This window comes from Hipposideros armiger, unplaced genomic scaffold, assembly GCF_001890085.2.
Source record: "Hipposideros armiger isolate ML-2016 unplaced genomic scaffold, ASM189008v1 scaffold_10, whole genome shotgun sequence".
In the NCBI taxonomy this organism is placed as follows: Eukaryota; Metazoa; Chordata; class Mammalia; order Chiroptera; family Hipposideridae; genus Hipposideros; species Hipposideros armiger.
Window position 1 is genome coordinate 3,620,929 of NW_017731360.1, and position 18,457 is coordinate 3,639,385.

The following is an 18,457-nucleotide window of genomic DNA, read 5'->3' on the forward strand; positions in this document are numbered from 1 at the left end:
AATTAAGAAAACAGAAGGAAGGTGATTTAAAAAAGCCAGAAGATGCTCAGACCATGGCATAGTAGAAATAGTCACAGCGAACACTACAGAGTGTGTCAGACTCTGTGCTAAGGGCTTGATGGCTACTGAGCTATTTAACCCTCACAACAGCCCTATGAAATTGATGCCCTTATCATCCCCATTCTCAGGTGAAGAAAATGAGGCAAAGAGGTGAACTGACTTGCCCAAGATCAAGCAGCTAGTTAAGTGGCAGCGCTGGGGTAGTCCACCTTTAGCTCCTCTCTGTGCTCAGAATTCCTAGTCTGTGTTGCCTGAGACTCAGGTGCCTAGAATTTAGTCCTGACTTCAATTGACCTGTGATCCTGGGAAGTCCCTTTTCCTCTCTGATCTCAGTTTCCGCAACTTCAACAACAAAAATATAGGGTAGGGTAGAGAAGACTAGATGTTTTCTTAGGGCTCTTTCTAGTGAAGTGGAAGATGAGAACATAAAGGTAAAAATATTGAGATAGGGGAGAAGGGGCAACAGAAGTAACACCATTAACCCATGGAGTGTACATGGAGGAGACTTGGGAGAATGAGAAGGCACATGGCAGATGCAGAGCTCAGGTCTGAGTTATCTCAGCCTGGGCTGGGTGTGTGTGTGTGTGATTTTCCGGGAAGGAGGAGGCCGAAAGTAGCTAAGGATTCGCCCCCTAAGAACTTTCTGAAGGCTGGACCCACCAGCTAGAGTGGTGGATGAAGCAGAATTGGGCGACTCTGCAAGCTTTGTGCCCAGGACAGATCAGAAGGGTCAGGAGTATGTTTGCGTGTGTGTCTATATATGGGTGGCGGGGGGTGGGGTTGGTAAGTCTGGTGAGGCCCCTCTTTCCCCCACCCTCAACTTCAGCCACACCAGAAGTCAGGCTCCAGGACATGTATATGTGTGTCATGCATGGCATGCGGGTTGGTGGACCCCTTTGGGAGAAGTCCAGGAGCAGCAAGGCTGATAATGCCCGTGCCCAGCTGTGGGAATCCTCTGCTGTCGCCAGCAGGCTTGGGAAAGCCAGAATGACAGGACAGGCTGCCTGCCCAGTGACGTCCTTGGGTTTCCTCCCCCTACTTCCCTGCACCCTTCTTACCTTATTCTCCTCCTTTCTACTCTGGCCACTTCTGAGTCTTCTTTTCTATATCCTCTCTCTTTTTACCCACATCCTTAATGTCAGTTGTTTATCCTCAGAATTGAAGCTTCTACAATCTTCATGAGTGAGTTCATCCCCTCTCAAAACTTTAATGTCTACCTGTCCACTGTTATCTCCCAACCTTGTCATCTCCAGTCTGTCTCTCTCACTAGAAATCCAGACCCACAGATGCAATTGCCAGCTGGATATTTCCTCCAGACACCTTGTTGCCGACATCTGAAACTTTCCAAGTCCAAAAACTGAACTCAACATCTTCACCGCACCACCAACACCACCCTGCTTCTTCTCCTGTGTTCTATAGTTCCGTAAATGACACCACCTCCTTCAAATTAAAAATAGTCATCCCAGACTCGGACCTTCTTCTCCCTTCATAAGCTGCTCCTCATGGATTAAGCTACCATACTCTTTCTTATAGACCAGTAGTTCTCAATGTGGTCCCTGGACCCACATCACGTACAACAACTGGGAACATGTTGGGAGTGCCAGTTCTTGGGGTCCACCCCAAATATGCTGAATCAATAACTCTGGGGGTGGGGTCTGGCAATCTGTTAAATGGAATTCCAATTCCATTTAACAACGAAAGTGACTAGACCATGTTACCTCCCTACTGATAACTCTCCTGGGGCTCCCCATGCACCACCTTCAAGGAAAAAAGGTTTCAACACTCTAACCACCATTGCAAGCTCTTTGCAGCTGCAACTAATTTTGCTTTCCTGCCTCATGAACTACTTTGCAAGAAGATGAAAGGAGAAACAGAAAATGTGTCCTGCACTGGGTTTGGTGCATGGCAGGTGCTCAATGAATGCTTACTGAAGAAATGATAAATGGATGAGTTTATGAATCCCTCAGTCTATTGAGGGATCCTTTAAGAAGCCTCCATGTGAGCATGACCCTGGGTAGCTAGACATAGAACCCATGAATCTGAGGAGGATAACCTGAAAAATAAGTGATTTTGCTTATGGCTACAAGGGAGAAGATGTTCTCCATAGTCTGCTGCTGCTTTGGGGGGCTCCTAAAAACTTCAGGACCCTCTGGTTGCAGACTCTGTTGCCTTTTTCTTTTAGGGTCTAAGGACTCCTCACCATCTGAGGCATGGAGGTGGACATTGCAGGTTGCCCCCTCTTTGGGACACATATACACATGTAGAGGCCTGGGATGTGCATGGGGTACACATGCAGACACCCCTGGGCACATGGGACATATAACATGCACAGAGACACTCATGGGAAACACATACAACATGGGAACACAGAACATATATTGACACGTAGGTGCACAAGTTCAAACATATGAGGTCTGAAAACTAATTTGGTGAACTTGTTGCAATGATGTTGCTAATTTTTTGGATATCAGAGGGATTATTCATTATGAATTTGTACCAACTGGATAAACAGTTAACCAAGTTTACTATTTGGAAGTGTTGAAAAGGCTGCGTTAAAAAGTTAGACGACCTGAACTTTTCACCAACAATTTGTGGCTCTTGCACCACAACAATGCACCAGCTCACACAGCACTGTGAGGGAGTTTTTAGCCAGTAAACAAATAACTGTATTGGAACACCCTCCCTACTCACCTGATCTGGCCCCCAGTGACCTCTTTCTTTACACAAAGATATAGGAAATGTTGAAAGGAAGACATTTTGATGACATTTAGGACATCCAGGGTAATACAACGACAGCTCTGATGGCCATTCCAGAAAAAAGAGTTCCAAAATTGCTTTGAAGGGTGGACTGGGCACTGGCGTTGGTGCATAGCTTCCCAAGGGGAGTACTTCGAAGGTGACCGTAGTGATATTCAGCAATGAGGTATGTAGCACTTTTTCTAGGATGAGTTCCAGAACTTAATTGCCTGACCGCGTACATAGACTACCATTTGGCTTACTTGGCACATTGCTCTCTCCCCATGCTCCAATCTTTCCCTTTCTTTTCAAAAAGTGAGCTTGCATTTGGACTTTATGTTAAAAAAAAAAAAAACCTCAGGCCTGCCTCCTTTATTGTTGACACCACTACCCTCCTCCCAGCCTTTGACAACTTCCTACTATGATCTGGGCCTGGCTGAGTGCAGGGTGAAGAAAATCTGGCACAAGGAGATGTTGAAGCGCCACCTTGTGTTAGGTCTCACAACTGCATTTCCGTGTTTCCTTTTCTCCCCCGCAGCTGAATTAACCAGGAGCAAGTTTGGTCTCTCCAAGTTAGCCTAGCACCACGCCCGGTGCATTCCGGAGCCCCAAATTCTCTGACCATCCCTTGCTAAAGTACAGAGCTAGTCTTCCTTGTATTACGAGGCTTTCTGCCAGGTTTGACTCCCCCACTGCATGAGAAAGAGTACTTTGAGAGCAGGGACGCCCGATGGTTTGCCACTGCTTTGGAGCCCTCTTCTCTTTTCACTTCCCCAGATGATCTCAGTCACTCCCATGATTTTTAAGGACCCTGTATAGTGACAACTTCAAAATTGTCATTCACCCAGACCTCTCTGAGCTCCGGATCACAGAAAGCAACTGCCCCCTTGGTATTCCACAAGCAGCACAAATTCACCGTTTACCAAAATGAGCTTATATTTGGCACAAACCTGTTTCCCAGTGTCCCCCATGACAGTGAATGGCTTCCTTATCCACTTAGTGGCCCAGGTCAGGAATCTGGGAGTCATCCTTGGCTCTTCATCCTACTTGACTTTCAGTTAATCACCAAGCTCTCTTAACTCACTCCTACCTATATTTTCTCCATCTTCACGGCCACTCACTGGCTTAGTTCAGACTCACTACCTCCTCTCTGAGCTCCTTGCCTCAGTCGTCCCTTTCGCAGCCAACATCATCTTTCTAAAATGCACACGGGATCACATTCAATCTGCTCAAACATCTGCAGTCTCCGTGTGATCCCACACCTAAGCTTCTTGACACGGTACAGCAGGACTTGTGAGCTCTGGTCCAAGCCCACTGGTCCAACCTCATCTTCCACACACCTCGCTCACTCTCCACTGTAGAATGAATGACGTACTTGCAGTTTCTAAGCGTGCGTCCCTTTATACCTGCTGTTCCTCTGCTTGTCCACCTGGCAAGCCCTCCTCACACTCAGGTCTCAGAGCAAATACTTTCTCTGAATTTTCCTGGGCTTATTCAGACAGGCAGAGGGGCTCTTGCGCTCCAGCCACACTTTGTTCAGACCTCCCAAAGGAGCAACTGCTCACACCTTTCAGAGTTCTGTTGCCTTGCCTGTTTCCTCTCTAGATTTTAAGCTACTTGAGGGCAGGGTCTTTTTCTATTTGTCAGGGATTTCAGGGAATCCATGCTAAGAACATGACTTCTAGTATATCGAATAATGTTCCTCTCTGTCTATGTACAGCCAAACCATAGGTAGGCACTGAGGAAGAACAGGACTTGTAAGGTGTCAATGCTTGTAGGCCTGAGGGCTTAGGTGTAAAAGAGCCTGGGTCTGGCTCCGTCTGCCAGCTTTAGCTCAGGCCTGGTGAGGCAGTGGGTGCTCTGCCCGTCTCCTGCTGAAGTACATAGGACCTTCCCCTTCTCACGTGACATAGAGCACAGGTGAACAGCTGGTTGCCTGAAAGCCACATTTGGCCTGTAAATGTTGTTGGGGTAGCAGTGATTGAATTTTTTAAAAAATCAACGTTCAAAAATCAAGTTTCACATAAAAATTAGGGTTTCTGACTTCTCTAAAAATTGGAGGACGTGGCAGTGTTACTTGGTAATAAACTGCTGACGTGGAAGGACAGCACTTCTGTACACCCGAGACCAGAGCCCCCACTGGGCCTGGCCACATCCACACCTGAGCTTGCAGCCTTGCTCTAGCAAGGAAAGGGGTGGGCTGAGAAGTTGGATGGCCTCTGTGGAGTCTTGGCCCTGGCACTTACTACCCGCAACAAACACCCTGAGCAACTCACCTACCCATCCTAAGCTTTTTCACCTGTAAAACCAGGATAATGCCTGCTTCTAAGATTCTTGGGTGGGCTGAAGAACACTTGTGAAGTGTGCCTAGAAGAGCATGTTAAGCAAATAGTAGCTGCGAGTTGCTGGAACCTGGGAGAGAAGGTGCAGGACAGACCAAACGGGAGTCACCTTGTCACCATTGAACATTTATTGAGTGTCCACATGTGCACAGCTTTGAACTTGGCGATCACAGAACGCACTGGGGGAAGAAAGGGGGGGAAAGCAAGAAATCAGGGGTGTGTGTGGGTCCCCCGGGTTCATAATAAAGGTAGTTCCTGCTGGAGCCGCCAGTCGCGTCTCTCTGCAGAGAGGAGTCATAAGCAGGGGTGGATTTAAAGCCAGGCACCATGACGGCAACGGGGTGCAACCACTAAGAAAACATGCGGCTTCTGGGGAAGTGTCCCTCCTGTTCCTGGCTCCAGCCAGGCCAGATGGCACCAGGGGGACAGGGATCAGTGCTCAGGTGTCCAAGCAGGGATAAGGACAGGCAAAATAAATAACCCCCCAACCCCCATCATCACTCTGCTGCAACACGACACAAAAGCTTAGAGACCCGGGCCCAAGGGTTTCTGGGTCCCCTCAAGGAAGCTCAGGTGGACGGAGGTTTCCCCACCCCCACATCAGGCCTGTCTGCCCCAGGTTTCCCTAAAAAGATGGGGCTGTTCAGACCCTGGGTCACTGAAGTTGACAGGAAGAACTGCGATGTCAATGGCCTAAGCCTGTTCTCTGCCCATGAGGGCCAAGGGCAAGAACCAAATGGCCAATTTAAAGGACGTGGACCTGGGAGGCCAGAGGGGCACCACAGCCTAGGGGAGCCCACGCCCTGGCCGGCAGGGCACATGGGCTGAGGCAGCCAGTTCCTGCCAGCCCTGTCCCACCCTGAGGCCTCCCTCCTGTGGGGGAGCCAGACATCAGGCACAATGACACCTAGTGCCCCCCTCCCTGGGGGCTGCTCCAACCTTCCCCGGCCTGGCAGGCACAGCCACATTGATTTCCAAGACAATCCCTGCCTAAGTGGGTCCAGGCGGCGGGACGCAGTTCCTTACACTTGAAGGGTGGGCACAGTGCCCTTGCCCTTGGAAAAGGCAGAAAGCTGGGGTGTTTCGGGGGGGGAGTCTGGAGAGGGGGGATTCAGTTTGGGGGCTTCAGGGAAGATGCCTCCTCCCTCCTTCCCTCGCTGCCCGCCCCCAGGTCTGTCCCCAGTGGACATCCCCTCAGGGCTCCGACAGACATTGCTCCAGGGCGGCCATGCGGTAGTGGCTGGCGGTCTCCTCACCTGCCTGCAGCCTCATGGCCTCCCGGCACAGCCGGTTGGCCCGCGCCAACTCAACCAGAACACCCTGATAGGCGGCTACCATCTCAGGCTTGACGGAGTTGGGGCTGACGCTGCCTAGCAGCTGGAGCAGCTCCTGTGGCCAGCGGGAGCGCAGGGCAGCGGGGGCCAGCCAGGGCAGCAGTGGCACGCAGCCTGTGAAGGCCTGCATGCCCAGGAACCAGAGCTCCTGCAGGTCGGCCCAGATGCCCTCGTAGTCTGGGGACAGGGCCAGCACTGCCTGGTCTGAGCCAGGAGTGGCCCGTGCCACGTGGGACTGCGATAGGAAGAGGATGGCGGCTGCAAAGAAACCTCTGGATGCTGGTGTTCCCTGAAGAGCTGGAAGGCAAGCAGGGAGTGGGGCATGAGCCAGGTGCGCCAGCTGCTTTGCCAGACCCTTCCTTTCCCTTCCTGTGCGGGTCCATTCAGGGAGCCGAAGCACAGCCTGGGATCGGCCTCCTAGGTTCGAATTTCACTTTGACTTCACTGTGTGACCCTGGGTAATTCACTTTTCTGGGTCTCGCTTCTTCACTTGTAAAGCGGGGCCAATAGTGCTAACCTTAGAAAAATCTGCTGTGAGAATTAAATGTAATAATCTTGGAACATTCCATGTCATGGTCAGACCTTCCTACAGTCTGAGTAGTGACATGAGCAGCTGCTGGGCCTAGGGGGCTCCTCAACAGGCTAAGGAGGTTGCACCAATTTGGTTCTCGGGCCAGAAGAGGGCGCCAGAGGGTACAGGGAGCTGGTGACTCCGCTTTGCTTACCTGCTGGGCTGGGGGTCACCCCTGTACTGCAGACTTTCTCCCAGAGGCTGTTAGTCTAACCTGGTGGCATCTGTGGGTGAACCAGCACTGGGGTCCTACTCAGGGGCTATGGTGATACAGTTGGGACTGAGCAAGCTCAAGGGCTGGAGAGCAGGGGGTGCTCCTTGTCCGCTGGGACTTGCTCATCTTCCCTGTTGGGTACCCTGCTGGAATCCCCACATAGGGAAGAGAGGCAGCTGAGGGTATGGGCTCATTACACCCCGTTCCTGGGCATCTGCTCAGCTCCTCCAACCTGACAGATGGGGCACAGGGAACAGGCAGGGACAGAGGGACCCAAGCAGACACCCACGGCCAAAGTGGGAGACACGGAGGGCTGGCAGGGGCTGGAGGGGCGGCTCCTTCCGCTGCATGCGGTCAGAGTAAGGCAGGGCTGGGGAGAAGGTATGTGCAGAGGAGCACCAAGCGCTGGCACTTGTCACGAGGGAGGGGAGGCGCTGAGCACAGAAAAACCTCAATGGGGATAAGTCAGGTATCTGACTAAGGCTGGGTTGGGGGCGGCTCCTCCACCTTGAAAACACTGGATTCAGATTCCTCGGGCTGCTGGGAGTAGGCCTGTACTTACACCCACCAGACCTTGCCTTAAAAGTCTTCAGAAGGAAGAGAATGTTATCATTTGGGGAAGAAGGGTAAGGCGGGGGATGGAGACATACTTTAGACTAGAGTTTCTCTGGACTGGAAAATTCTGTAAAACCATTCTGACAATGGTGACATGCCCAGAGGCCAGCAGGTCCACCCGGGTTGTCTGCCCCACCCATTAGGACTGGGTCCCCCGGGCTTACCTGGCGAGGTGCTAAGGAGCCGGGCCATGAGGAGGCCCAGGGTGGCCACATTGGCAGCCAGAAGGAGCCGCCCCTGCTGCTGCACCAGTGCGGGCAGCGACGTCATCAGGGTGTTCATAAGAGACGTGAAGCAGGCATCCCGCCTGAGAGAGGAATGGAAAGATGGGGGTTAAGACAGAGTCAGACCCAGCCCTTGGAAAACCTGGGATCCTGGGCTCCCAGCTTCACCAGGCCAGGGTCTGGCAAGGAAGTAGGCAACAGGGTAGAGAATTAATTTTAGGTCCCATTCATGGCATCTGGGGAGCAGAGACTGGGTTATGGTTGAACCGGGTAGATGTGCCCAGAGGAGTTCCAGAGATGCCACATCCTTGTGTGGGGTGGCTCTGTCTATTCTGAGACTCTTTCATTCTAACACTAAGAGGGACCCACAGGCACAGGGAAGCAAAGCAGGAGATGAAGATTTGGGGCAAGTTTGAGCAGCCACTTCCTCCTCCCGCCCGCTTCCTCGGACCTCCTCCCGGCCTCACTTGATCAGCCCTGGTGCGGTGACCACCAGGTTGAGGAAGATGTGGCAGCAGGTCTGCAGGCCGATCTCCACGCTGTCGGGCAGCACCGAGGTGTCATGGCCCGGGGATGTGAGTTCCCACTGCTGCAGGAAATACTTGCAAAGAAGTGAGGGGGCCCCCTCCTTGATCAGGATCTCCCGGGGCCCATCTTCGACTGTCAGGTGGCACCAGCCGGGCAGAAGGAGCCTGGGGGTGGGGAAGGGATAGAAGTGTGAGGGGTAGGGAGAGATTCCCTTTTTTGGGGGCACCCCACCTAAGAAAAATGGAAGTTGGGGAAAAGGACACCTCCTCATTGGTACTGCAGAAAAAGCACAAACTTTGGAGTTGCACAGGCCTAGGTTCAAACTTGGACTCTGCCACACGGTGTGAGTGTGGGCAAGTGACTTCAGCCTCCTTGAGTCTCAGTTTCTTCATCCTGAAGATGTGGATGAGACTTATGTCATAGATTTGCTGGACCCAATGAGATTTTGGTAAAGAGTATAGAAAAATGCCTGGCATGTAGTAGATACGCAGTAAGCATGAGTTCTCTCTTTATAGAGAAATCTGGGGTTGGCAAGTGAGACTTGGCAGCCCAGGAGTCCCGTGCGAACAAGCCCCCCCACAACAAACAGAAATAATCCTCAAGGCAATGTCATGCCCCAGTCAGGAAGCCCAGCACAGCCCAGTTTGGGGGGAGAGGAGGTGTCCCTGTGTTACACTTTTCTTTAAAACAGTGTGGCCGGACAGATTGTAACTACAAACTCACCTGAGAGCATCCCCTGGCCAGGTGGGCCCTGGGGTGGTGGGGGAGATGGCCAGGGTAGCCACCTGCTGAGAGAGGTCATTGGCTTCCTCCGCCTCCTCGTAGAGGGTCTTGGCATAGCGGACGAGGAAGGGCAGCAGCTGGCAGACCTCTTTGCGCAGGGACGAGGTCTCCTCGGCCAGCCAGGCACCCAGGATCCGCACCGAGGCAAACACAAAAGGCTCCTTCTGCTTTTCTGGCCCCACCTGTGGTCGTAGAATCCCCTTTGAGATGGAGTAGGACCAGAGCCCCTTTCCTGCCTGGACGGCACGCCCCCCGGCCTTGGAATAACACCACTAGAAGGGAATTCTGGCCTGGGAGCCCTTCAGAGGCAGGCCCTGCGTACGCAGCACCTAGAATGGGGTAGGGATGCACCCAGCAGGGGCCTGGTACAGAGCAAGCCCTCAGGGCATGTCTGCTCAGCCAACTGGACTTCAGGTGACATGCCTCTGCACTCACTGGGACTCAACTTGTATTCCCCGTTCCCCCACCTCCAAAGTACCTCAGGGCCAGAAAGAAACTCAGAGGTCCAGAGCCAAGTAAACATTCCCTCTACAGCAGCTCTGACCTGGGAGGCATTAGCTGAACCTCTTCAGAGGCCAGACTCCAGGCAACCCCGCTCCTTTTCCCTGCAGGGTCACAAGTTTGTATGTACATGTATGTAAAACAATGCTATAGATTGAGCAGAACAGACGGCTTCAATTTTGTGTGTGTGTACTGGGGGGAGGGTTGTGAGTGGGAGGTTACTGTGTTGTGTGTGCGTGTGTGTGTACTGTGATGAGTGCACATATGGTGTGTGGTATGGTGCTTATGTGGAGGCACGGGGAGGGCGGGGAGGCTCGGTCACACACTACTCTCGGGGAAGTGCATCTTCGCTGTCTCCCCATTACTCGGAGGTGCGGGAGTTTCACTTCCCCCTTTCCCTTGGCTCTGGCTCTCCCCACACTGGATTCCTCTGTGGGCCATTGCACCCTCACCTGCTGCAGGTAGTGGATGACGGCTCCGATGGCCTCCTTCATGATGCTCACAAGCTGCACCTTCTGTGGCTCCTTAAGCAGTGACTGCTCACAGCGGGTGCATTCCTGGATCCCCAACTCCATGAGGGCATAGCAGGCAGTCACCACATCCTCTTTCACCTCGGTGCCTGTCTCCTCCAGTGCCAGCCGTACCTCCACGCATGCCAGATTCACCAGCAGGGCCAGGAACTTGCTCCCGGAGCTGCCCGCTGGGATCCAGTCGGAGCCACAGGCGTGCGCCAGGCGGGCTGCCAATTTTAATGCGGGGTTGCGCTGCCAGGAGCTCAGCTTGCTGCCCAGGATGCGTGCCAGCCCAGCCTGCAGATCCCGGAGGCATTCAGAGGGCACGGTTGTCGGGGGCAGAAAGATGGGCAGCAGCTGGCAGAGCTCAAACTTGCTGGCATCCTCAGCTTTCTGGAAATCTTCACTGAGGCCCCGCAAGACAGCCAGTAGGTCAGGCTCTGCCTCCTTCCAGCACTGTGTCTCAGCAGCAGCCAGCAGCCCCACCAGGAGTGCCAGGGCCTGGTCAAAGCCATAGCCATGCCCCAGGTATGCCTGACACAGGGCAGACACGGTGCCACCAGCAATGAGGTGCCGAGGCCCACGGGGTGTGCCTGCCACAGCCGTCAGGCATTGGTAGGTGTCATCGATCATGGAACGGCGGGCAGCGTCATCAGGGTCCCCCCGGGTTGTGAGGAAGGTACTAAGGATGGGGATCTTGTTCAGGACCTGGGGGTGGGCAGCCAGTTCAGGGTCACTGCAGAAGCAGGCCAGCAGGGCCACACCCAGGGCTCGGAGGACGTGGTCGGGGCAGCCATCAGGTGCCTCCTTGGTGGTCAGGAGACGATTGGGGAAAGTGAAGCCTACAGCATCGAAGATCCGTCGCCGAGTTTTGGCATCAATGTCACCTGCTTTGACTGCCTTGGTCACCTGAAGGGGGGCCAGTATGTGCTATCAGCAGGATGAAAACAAGAAGTGGCAAAGACTGTGCCCTGCACCCTGGGGAGTTCAGCATTAGCAGGATTAGGTTATGTAACGGGACTCACTCTGGGGTTGGGAAGCCTCCCAGAGGTCACTTCATCCAGTTCCTTCCTTCTCCCTGGAGACAGATAGGTGTGACCTCTGGGGTCCCTCATCTACGATTATTCCATGGAAGGGAGGTCCAGGCCTCCTCAACTACTCGTTCTGCCATTTCATCACCTGGTCTGTTGGGAAGTTCTTCCTGATGTCTAAATCTAGCCCACAACCTGAGTTGAAAGGCGCTTAGAACTCGGTGTTTAAAATCCTCTGAGGATTTAGAGTCCCTTCTTAATTGCTCCCTCCGGAGAAGTCTCGGATCCATTCCCGCCACCTTCTCAGGGGAAATGGCTCCTGTGTCTCGCTGCTCTGCCTGTCAAAACATTTCCCCTTACATTTCACCTAAACACCTCCTCTGCTGCAGTGTGAGCCCTTGACTCCAGAGCCTTCTCCCTGTTGCCATGGCAAACAAGCAGTGGCTGTACTCCCTCCTCCCTTCACCCCCCACACACCAACCCCCCCTTCCCAGCACTGCAGCTCCGCTCTGCTGTCCCCAGCTTGGGTTCCTGCAACAGGGCCAAGTCTGGAACCAGCTCCCTTACCCTCAACCTACCTACTGCCATCCTGGCCATCCCTGGGACCCCTTCACAGTCACTTCCAGTCCTGCTACTCTCTCCACCCCCAGAACATCCATCCCCAGCCCTCAAGTACTCTGCACTAGTTACTACCTGCTGCTGTTATCCTATGAGTCAGCTCCCATCTGCTCTGGGACACCCCAGAGAGCAGACCCAGGCAGCCTCCTCCACGGCTCCTAGGGCCATAAGCCTTATTCATCCCCATTCTCCTCTTTGCCCCTGTACTCAAGGGAGCAAACGAGTCCAAAGATAGGTGTCTTGGTGCCTCCAGGGTTGTAGGCACCACCTATATATCCTCAGGGACTTGTTGACCCCATTCCTAGGGGGCCCAACCATCCAGCCCTTCCCACCTCCCAATTTTCAGTCAGCTCCTTACTAGCAGCAGGGCTGCAAACTGCTCGCTGTCATTCTTGGCCTCACGGAGGGCTCCCAGGTAGCGCTCCAGGGTGGGGTTTCGGCCCTCTGCTTGGTTCAGAGCTGGCTCGCAATCCGAGGCCATGATGCCCGCCTTGCCCAACTGTGAACACAAGAGGGACTGAGCATCCCACTGCAGAGGAGGGGCGGGGGCGGGGGTGGGAGTGGAAGATGGAGGGAGGGATTAGCACAGAAGGAGGGGAGGATCAGGAGGGATGGGCTCCTCAGGACTGACCTCCCTTTAAGGGGCTGGACCTTCACATCTTTAGGGATGAAGGGACCCTGGTCCAAGGTCACCTCCAGAAAGTGGGAAGAAAGGACCATATATCCTGCTGCTCAGTTGGACAGCTCTCCTCACCAATCTCCTGAGGGTGGGAGGGGGCTGGCCCCACTGTTCAGCTGCTCCCTGGCACCAGAAGCCTGGTTTTATCTCCCTCCACTGAGACACACAGAGAGGGAGTGGTGAGGACAGACAGGGAGGAATGGAGACACACATGGGTGAAGTTCGATTATCCGGACTCAGGCTGACAGGAGGGAAAAGGGCATCCTAGGTTTCCTTTCCCTCCCTTCTTCAGAAGTGACAGGAGAAAAGCTTCAGCTGAAGTGAGGATGAAGGGCGCTGACCAGGGGAGGCTTGGAGGCCCCTCTGGGGACCCCACCCCTCCAGCCAGGGCTTTCAGTCGCCCCCGCAGGCTCCTTGCCTCCTCTCCTTTCCCTCCCTCGGGCAGAAGCTGCAGCAGCAGCAGCAGAAGCAGCAGCAGAATTAACCCCTTGCGCTCCCCGTCCTCGCCCTCCCCGCCCCGCTACCAGCCTGTGGATGCCGGCAGGGGCTGGAGAAGCAAGAAGGGGTCCCGGGTAGCTCCCAGGACAACGGAGAATCCAAAAGCCGGATAATCGAAGCGGGGCTGCTGAGATGGGGAGATGAGAAAGGGAAGGAGGGTTCCTGGCGGTCACCACCTGTCCCGCCGCAGCCAGGTCACAACACGACATTGATGAAGTCACGACAGGGCGGCGATGAGATCACACTTCACGATGGCGCGGTGATGTCACGGAGAGATCACGGCAAAATCACGACATGGGACAGCCCCCAAAGATGACAGTGAAAATTTAAAAAAAAAGCTATATATTGAAAAGGGCTGTGACAAAATGGAGTCTCGACAGTGCACGATGATGTCGCGATATGGCGCGATGGAGTCACGATAGGGTCCCTGGGGTGTGTCGGCGTCGATCAGCGCCGGCTCGGAGAGGTCCCCGCTGGGATGCAGGGGAGGGCTTGAAGGGGGCTGAGCTCACCAGGCTACGGCCCAGAGCAGCGAAGTCTTCTCCGAGCGCGATGCTCCGAGAGCCTGGGGCCGCTGCTCACGCCGCGTTGCCCACTCCTGGCTCCAGGCTGCCGCAGCTCCACCCCCACCTCCGCAGCGCTCTCGACCAATCCGCGGCGGCTTCACTCCAGGCTCTGGCCAATGGTACGGCGGGGCGCTAAACCGTAAGGGGTGCTGCCGTTGCCGCCATCTTGCTTGTGGGTATTGCCCGAATCTAGGGCCCAGGGCTCGCGCGAGGCAGGCGGAGGTGCAGACTGCCTCTGGAGAGCGGGAGACGACAGCGTGAAGGCTCAGGTTCCTTCGCTCGTGCATAGTTCTACCCCCTCAGCACTGCCCCTCCTCCCCCTCGGGCTCGCGGCTGGGATTGAGCTTCCGGGGGTGGGGGGACAAGAGGGCTTGCTTAGCATAAAGAGTGTATTTCCGGGTTGAGCCCGGGAGGTGGGAGGAGGCGGCGTTTCCGGCCGCTGTCGCTGTCCGGGGAGGCTGAGGCGACAGAGAGCTGTCCGGGTGGGGAGCCCGCACTACCTTCCTCCTCTTCCTCCTCCTCCGGGTGAGGGGAGCGAAGGTTGGGGCCCCGACCCCATGGACCGGGAGGAGGCGGAGGCTCCCGAGAGCCGGGGCCCCGCTGTGTGGCCCTGAGCCCGGGTAGGTGGCCGGAGGCGGCTAGCTGCCAGGCCGAGGACCACGAGCTCAGGGGAGGGGCAAGGGGGACGGGCTATTTGTGAGGGTGCACTGGCCGGGTTTTGGGACCCGGAGGTGGCGCTCCGGGCCCGGCTAGGGCAGCCAGCTGTTTCTGGCTTTGCAGGTGCGATGCTCGAGTCCCAGGCTGAACCTCGCTTCTGTCGGGCTCAGGCCTGGTCCTGCTGCTGTCCTGCTTCCCTCGACTTCAGCAACCTCGCCCTTAGCTGCTGTCTCTGGTGTTTGGTGTTCCCACCAAGATAGAAAGTTGATACAGAATAAGGGGGGCGGGGCTGAGCACGACGTGTACATTACGATCTGAAATCTGCCTTATTCCAGACTTGGAAAATTGCCCCACAGAGGGGTCCTGTGGTGGCTGCAGGGATTACAAAAGTGAAATGAAATCAAAAGAGAAGACCTCAGGCGGGATTCCACGAAAGCTTTGCCTTCTCTCATGTCATGGTGGTTGTGCCCAACCGACAGACAGTAGATGCAGTAGGTGAAGAGCATTAGCTGACTCTCCTTGTGCTTTCTTATGTGATTAGCAGACTGGAAACTAGGAACAAACTGAAAAGACGACCTCCCAGAACAATCTGTTCATTTTTTCAGCTATTTGGAAAACAATGTCTGCAAATATAAGCAGAGCTATTCATGGCAGTCTGTTCTGTAACCTTCCCAAATATCAGACTTTTTTTTAAAAAGAGCTTTATTCTTGATTACTCACACCAGCTGAATAGGCTGCTTCAGGCGTCCTCTGTCGTTGTTCAAACATATCTTATCGCTGTGTACATAAAGGGAGTTCCACGTATGTAGCTGACAGACTGAACTATGATACATTCCCCATCAACCTGAAGTATTAAGTAAACATTACCCCCTGCTCTGTCTGAACAGCTGCTGCAACAGAGAGTGCTTTTATTTCGGGTGTACTTGTAACGCCCTACATGCCAGAACTATTGCAAGCTTTTCTAGATTTTCATTTGTGAAGTATTGTGGGGGTGTGTGTTCTCTTCCTGGGCTGTTACCCTTTGATTTTATAAGGAGCTATTTGGATCTTGGCGATGTGTTGTTGTTTATGCCTCTGGTCAGCAAGCCTTTGGACCCTAGCAGTGATTTGTGCTGTTGGGCAATTGTAGGTTTCAGAGGAATGACTGGTTTGGTGTTCACAGGAAAATAGCCCTCCCTCTCTCTCATGCATGGTTTGTAAAACGTTGTGCTTCTAATCAGCTTGCTAATCTGTGGTGTTTATTACTCCCATTTTCAAAACCTATTCATTTCTTTAATGCTTCTATCGCCCACCTGTCATACGCTGTTGATGACAGATGTTGAGTCACCTTGAGTTTAAAATCCTTTAGTGGTAGGCAGAAATGTGTTGGATGAGACACACACACACGCACACACACGCACATGCATATTCACCCATTCCATCTTGGGAGGCTAAAGAAGTTGCTGGATATACTTTCTAATTTAGGCTCCATTTCTTAATCTCTTGAGCATGTCTCTGGCCGACACACCTCCTTTCTGTCCCCCGCTCCCTATCATACAACTACAAAACAACTAGAAATAGGAATGGATGGACGTGAATGAGAAAGATGAATTTTTAAGGCTCAGTGAAAGCATTTGGTTGGGTGGGTTGTCCCTCAGTTTTGCAGGTTGTATGTGTCTATTTCCTGGTATTAGTATTGATATCCAACCCATGCAATGCCGTTTTCCCTGTATGCTGGCTGTGGGTGGGGGTTGTCAATCTGTGTCATTTGACTAGATGCACATATAGGACAGAAGATTTTTGAATTGCTTCTTCAGAACTCGATCAACCCTCATAATGTTGCTAAAATTTATATAATAATTCATATATTATAGTAAGTTGTGTAAAAGAGAAGAAACTGATGGAAAATCATTTTTTTCTTCAGGAAAGGACATAGACAGCCCCTAGAGTCTAGAGTCACCAGCCCAATGTCTGGCACATGCTGGGTAAATATTTGTTGAATGTATATATGAATTCAAGTCAGGAATTGCAAGTGATTCTAGGGATCAGGGAGGTGACACTGAACTATAAATTGGATAGATTTTAAAAATAATACTGGTGGGGACAGTTACAAACTGGAGAGTGCACGCTCTGCCTCAAGACAATCACATTCAATTTTTAAAAAAAACATCACTACACAAAACCTTCAGGTTCCAACCTCTTCATAGATAAGGAGGTGTATTTGGTCAAAGTCACAAAGCTGTTAATAGCAGAATTGGAACTGAAACTCAGATTTTTTTTTCAGGCTGGTACCCTTTCCGTTCTTCCACATAAATTATTTTACTGTTAGACTAGAAAATAATGGAATATAAAGTGTTTCGGTTTTATAGTGGATTCATTTCGCATCCCTTGCTGTGTTTTTATCCTGATAATTATAGGCTATGTCAAAGCTCAGGTTTAAAATTTATGGGCAGAGATGAGCAGTGAAAGGCAAACTTGAAATATCTCTTCCCCCCAATCTATCACAGTCTTTACCATTCCACATTTTCAGGAATCAATTATTAATTACTTGGCATATAATTTCTTCTCTTTCTCTCTTTCTAGTGGACTGGTTCCGCCTGTCTGGAAGGCCATGGAGAAGAGGCTGGGAGTCAAGCCAAGCCCTGCTTCCTGGATTTTATCAGGATTTTGTTGGCAGACATCTGTGAAGTGGTTGAGAAGCTTGTACCTGTTTTATACTTGCTTCTGCTTCAGTGCTCTATGGTTGTCAACAGGTACCATTTTCTTTATAGATTTAAGATGTTAAAAAAGGGCTTTTTGTGTGAGACCTTCAGTTCATTTTAAAGATGAGTAGGAGGCAGAAAAAGCAGTGTGCTAATTGACAGAAACGTCCTGTTGGTGGACATGTAGTTGGATTTGTTTGTTTTGTTTTGGAACTGAAATGTAAATTGGGTTCTTTCTCATAAGGGAGAATTGGAACGATCATTTTGAGATTTGATGAAGGTGTAAGGAAAAGAGAAAGGTTTCAAAGTTGAACAGACCTGGGTCCTGGAGCTGGCTGTTTCCACTTAATAACAATGAAACCTGGAGCAAGATAAGACCTGACTCAGAGCTTGATTTGAGAGAGAATACAATTAAAGCGTATAGTACAGCACTTTGCACATAGGTGCTTAGTAAATGATACTTTGGTTCCTTTCCTTTCCCAAAGGAATCAACACTTTCAGGGAGAATGTGTGCCTTGCTTTTTCCATAGAAAGGGATTATGCTGATAGATTTCATAAAGCATGCTTTCCTTCTAGAGATTATTTCACCAGGCTAGAAGCTCTTGCCAGAAAAAGAGTGCCAAGAAGGCTAAATTTCAAAGAATATCCTTCTGTCCTTTTTTTTTTTCTTTCAGTTCTTTTGCTGACATTGTTTCTTTCAGAGTATGAAATGTGAGAAAAGAGCAATTTGAGAAAGACTTCTGAGTATGCTCCCATTCTGGGCAGTAACCAAAAGCCTTCGGTTGTAGAGACCACTCTCTGGGATAACTAATCAGCCTTTTGATCCTATAATTACAAAGGTTTCTGTTGCTTTCCTAAAGGAATTGGTGGTCATGATCTTGAGAGTCAAGTAATTACTGTGTTTAGCAATTTCAGTAACGTCAGCTTTGGAGTTTTTGTTGTCTTGCAGTGGTGGTTGATGATTGCATAATTATAGCAGTGGAGATTGCAGTTGACAGAAAGCTGACCTAAATGTTTTTTAATCGGATGATGCTTTGCTGGGACAGCTATTTCAGGCCAATATTTTTATGTAATATCATTTGAATTAAATAAGTAACTGATTTAACACCATCAGAGTAGGAAGACCACGTTTTTAAGACCCCTGGTTATAAACATTGCATGTCTTATCTCATTTAATCTTCATGATAGCCCTAAAACAGAGTTTTATTTTCATTTTATAGATAAGGAAATTGAGGCCCCAGTGGGCAAAATGATTTGACCAAGGTCACTCAGTAAGAACATGAACATGACAGAGCCAGGATTCTAAA

At 51.7% G+C, this 18,457-nt stretch overlaps 2 protein-coding genes across 11 annotated transcripts in view; one reads left to right on the forward strand and one right to left on the reverse strand.

The window, feature by feature from the left end:
- Positions 1 to 5,243: 5,243 nt before the first annotated feature.
- On the reverse strand, positions 5,244 to 13,838 carry NCDN (neurochondrin). Of its 3 annotated transcripts, none has more exons than XM_019658834.1 (7): positions 13,759 to 13,838; positions 12,428 to 12,568; positions 10,361 to 11,329; positions 9,348 to 9,589; positions 8,564 to 8,788; positions 8,037 to 8,179; positions 5,244 to 6,769 (listed from the first exon to the last, which is right to left on the reverse strand). In XM_019658834.1, the coding sequence occupies exons 2-7, from the start codon at positions 12,548 to 12,550 to the stop codon at positions 6,333 to 6,335; spliced, it is 2,139 nt and encodes a 712-aa protein (XP_019514379.1). In that variant the 5' UTR covers positions 12,551 to 12,568; positions 13,759 to 13,838; the 3' UTR covers positions 5,244 to 6,332. The 3 variants fall into 3 exon arrangements, with proteins under 3 accessions (XP_019514379.1, XP_019514374.1, XP_019514389.1); XM_019658829.1 differs by having other exon boundaries at positions 13,423 to 13,805; XM_019658844.1 differs by lacking the exons at positions 12,428 to 12,568; positions 13,759 to 13,838 and adding an exon at positions 11,446 to 11,550 and having other exon boundaries at positions 10,361 to 11,350.
- Positions 13,839 to 13,984: 146 nt separating this feature from the next.
- Positions 13,985 to 18,457, forward strand: part of KIAA0319L (KIAA0319 like) — an 87,058-nt gene continuing 82,585 nt past the window's right edge. For 4 of the 8 annotated variants that reach the window (XM_019658759.1, XM_019658803.1, XM_019658811.1 and 1 more), the window contains exons 1-2: positions 14,248 to 14,432; positions 17,032 to 17,201. In XM_019658759.1, the coding sequence (XP_019514304.1) occupies positions 17,060 to 17,201 (142 nt within the window). In that variant the 5' untranslated portion in view covers positions 14,248 to 14,432; positions 17,032 to 17,059. Of the gene's footprint in view, positions 14,082 to 14,247; positions 14,433 to 14,823; positions 14,961 to 16,372; positions 16,434 to 17,031; positions 17,202 to 18,457 lie in introns of those variants that run through there. The other 4 variants (XM_019658786.1, XM_019658795.1, XM_019658768.1 and 1 more) reach the window with 4 other exon arrangements.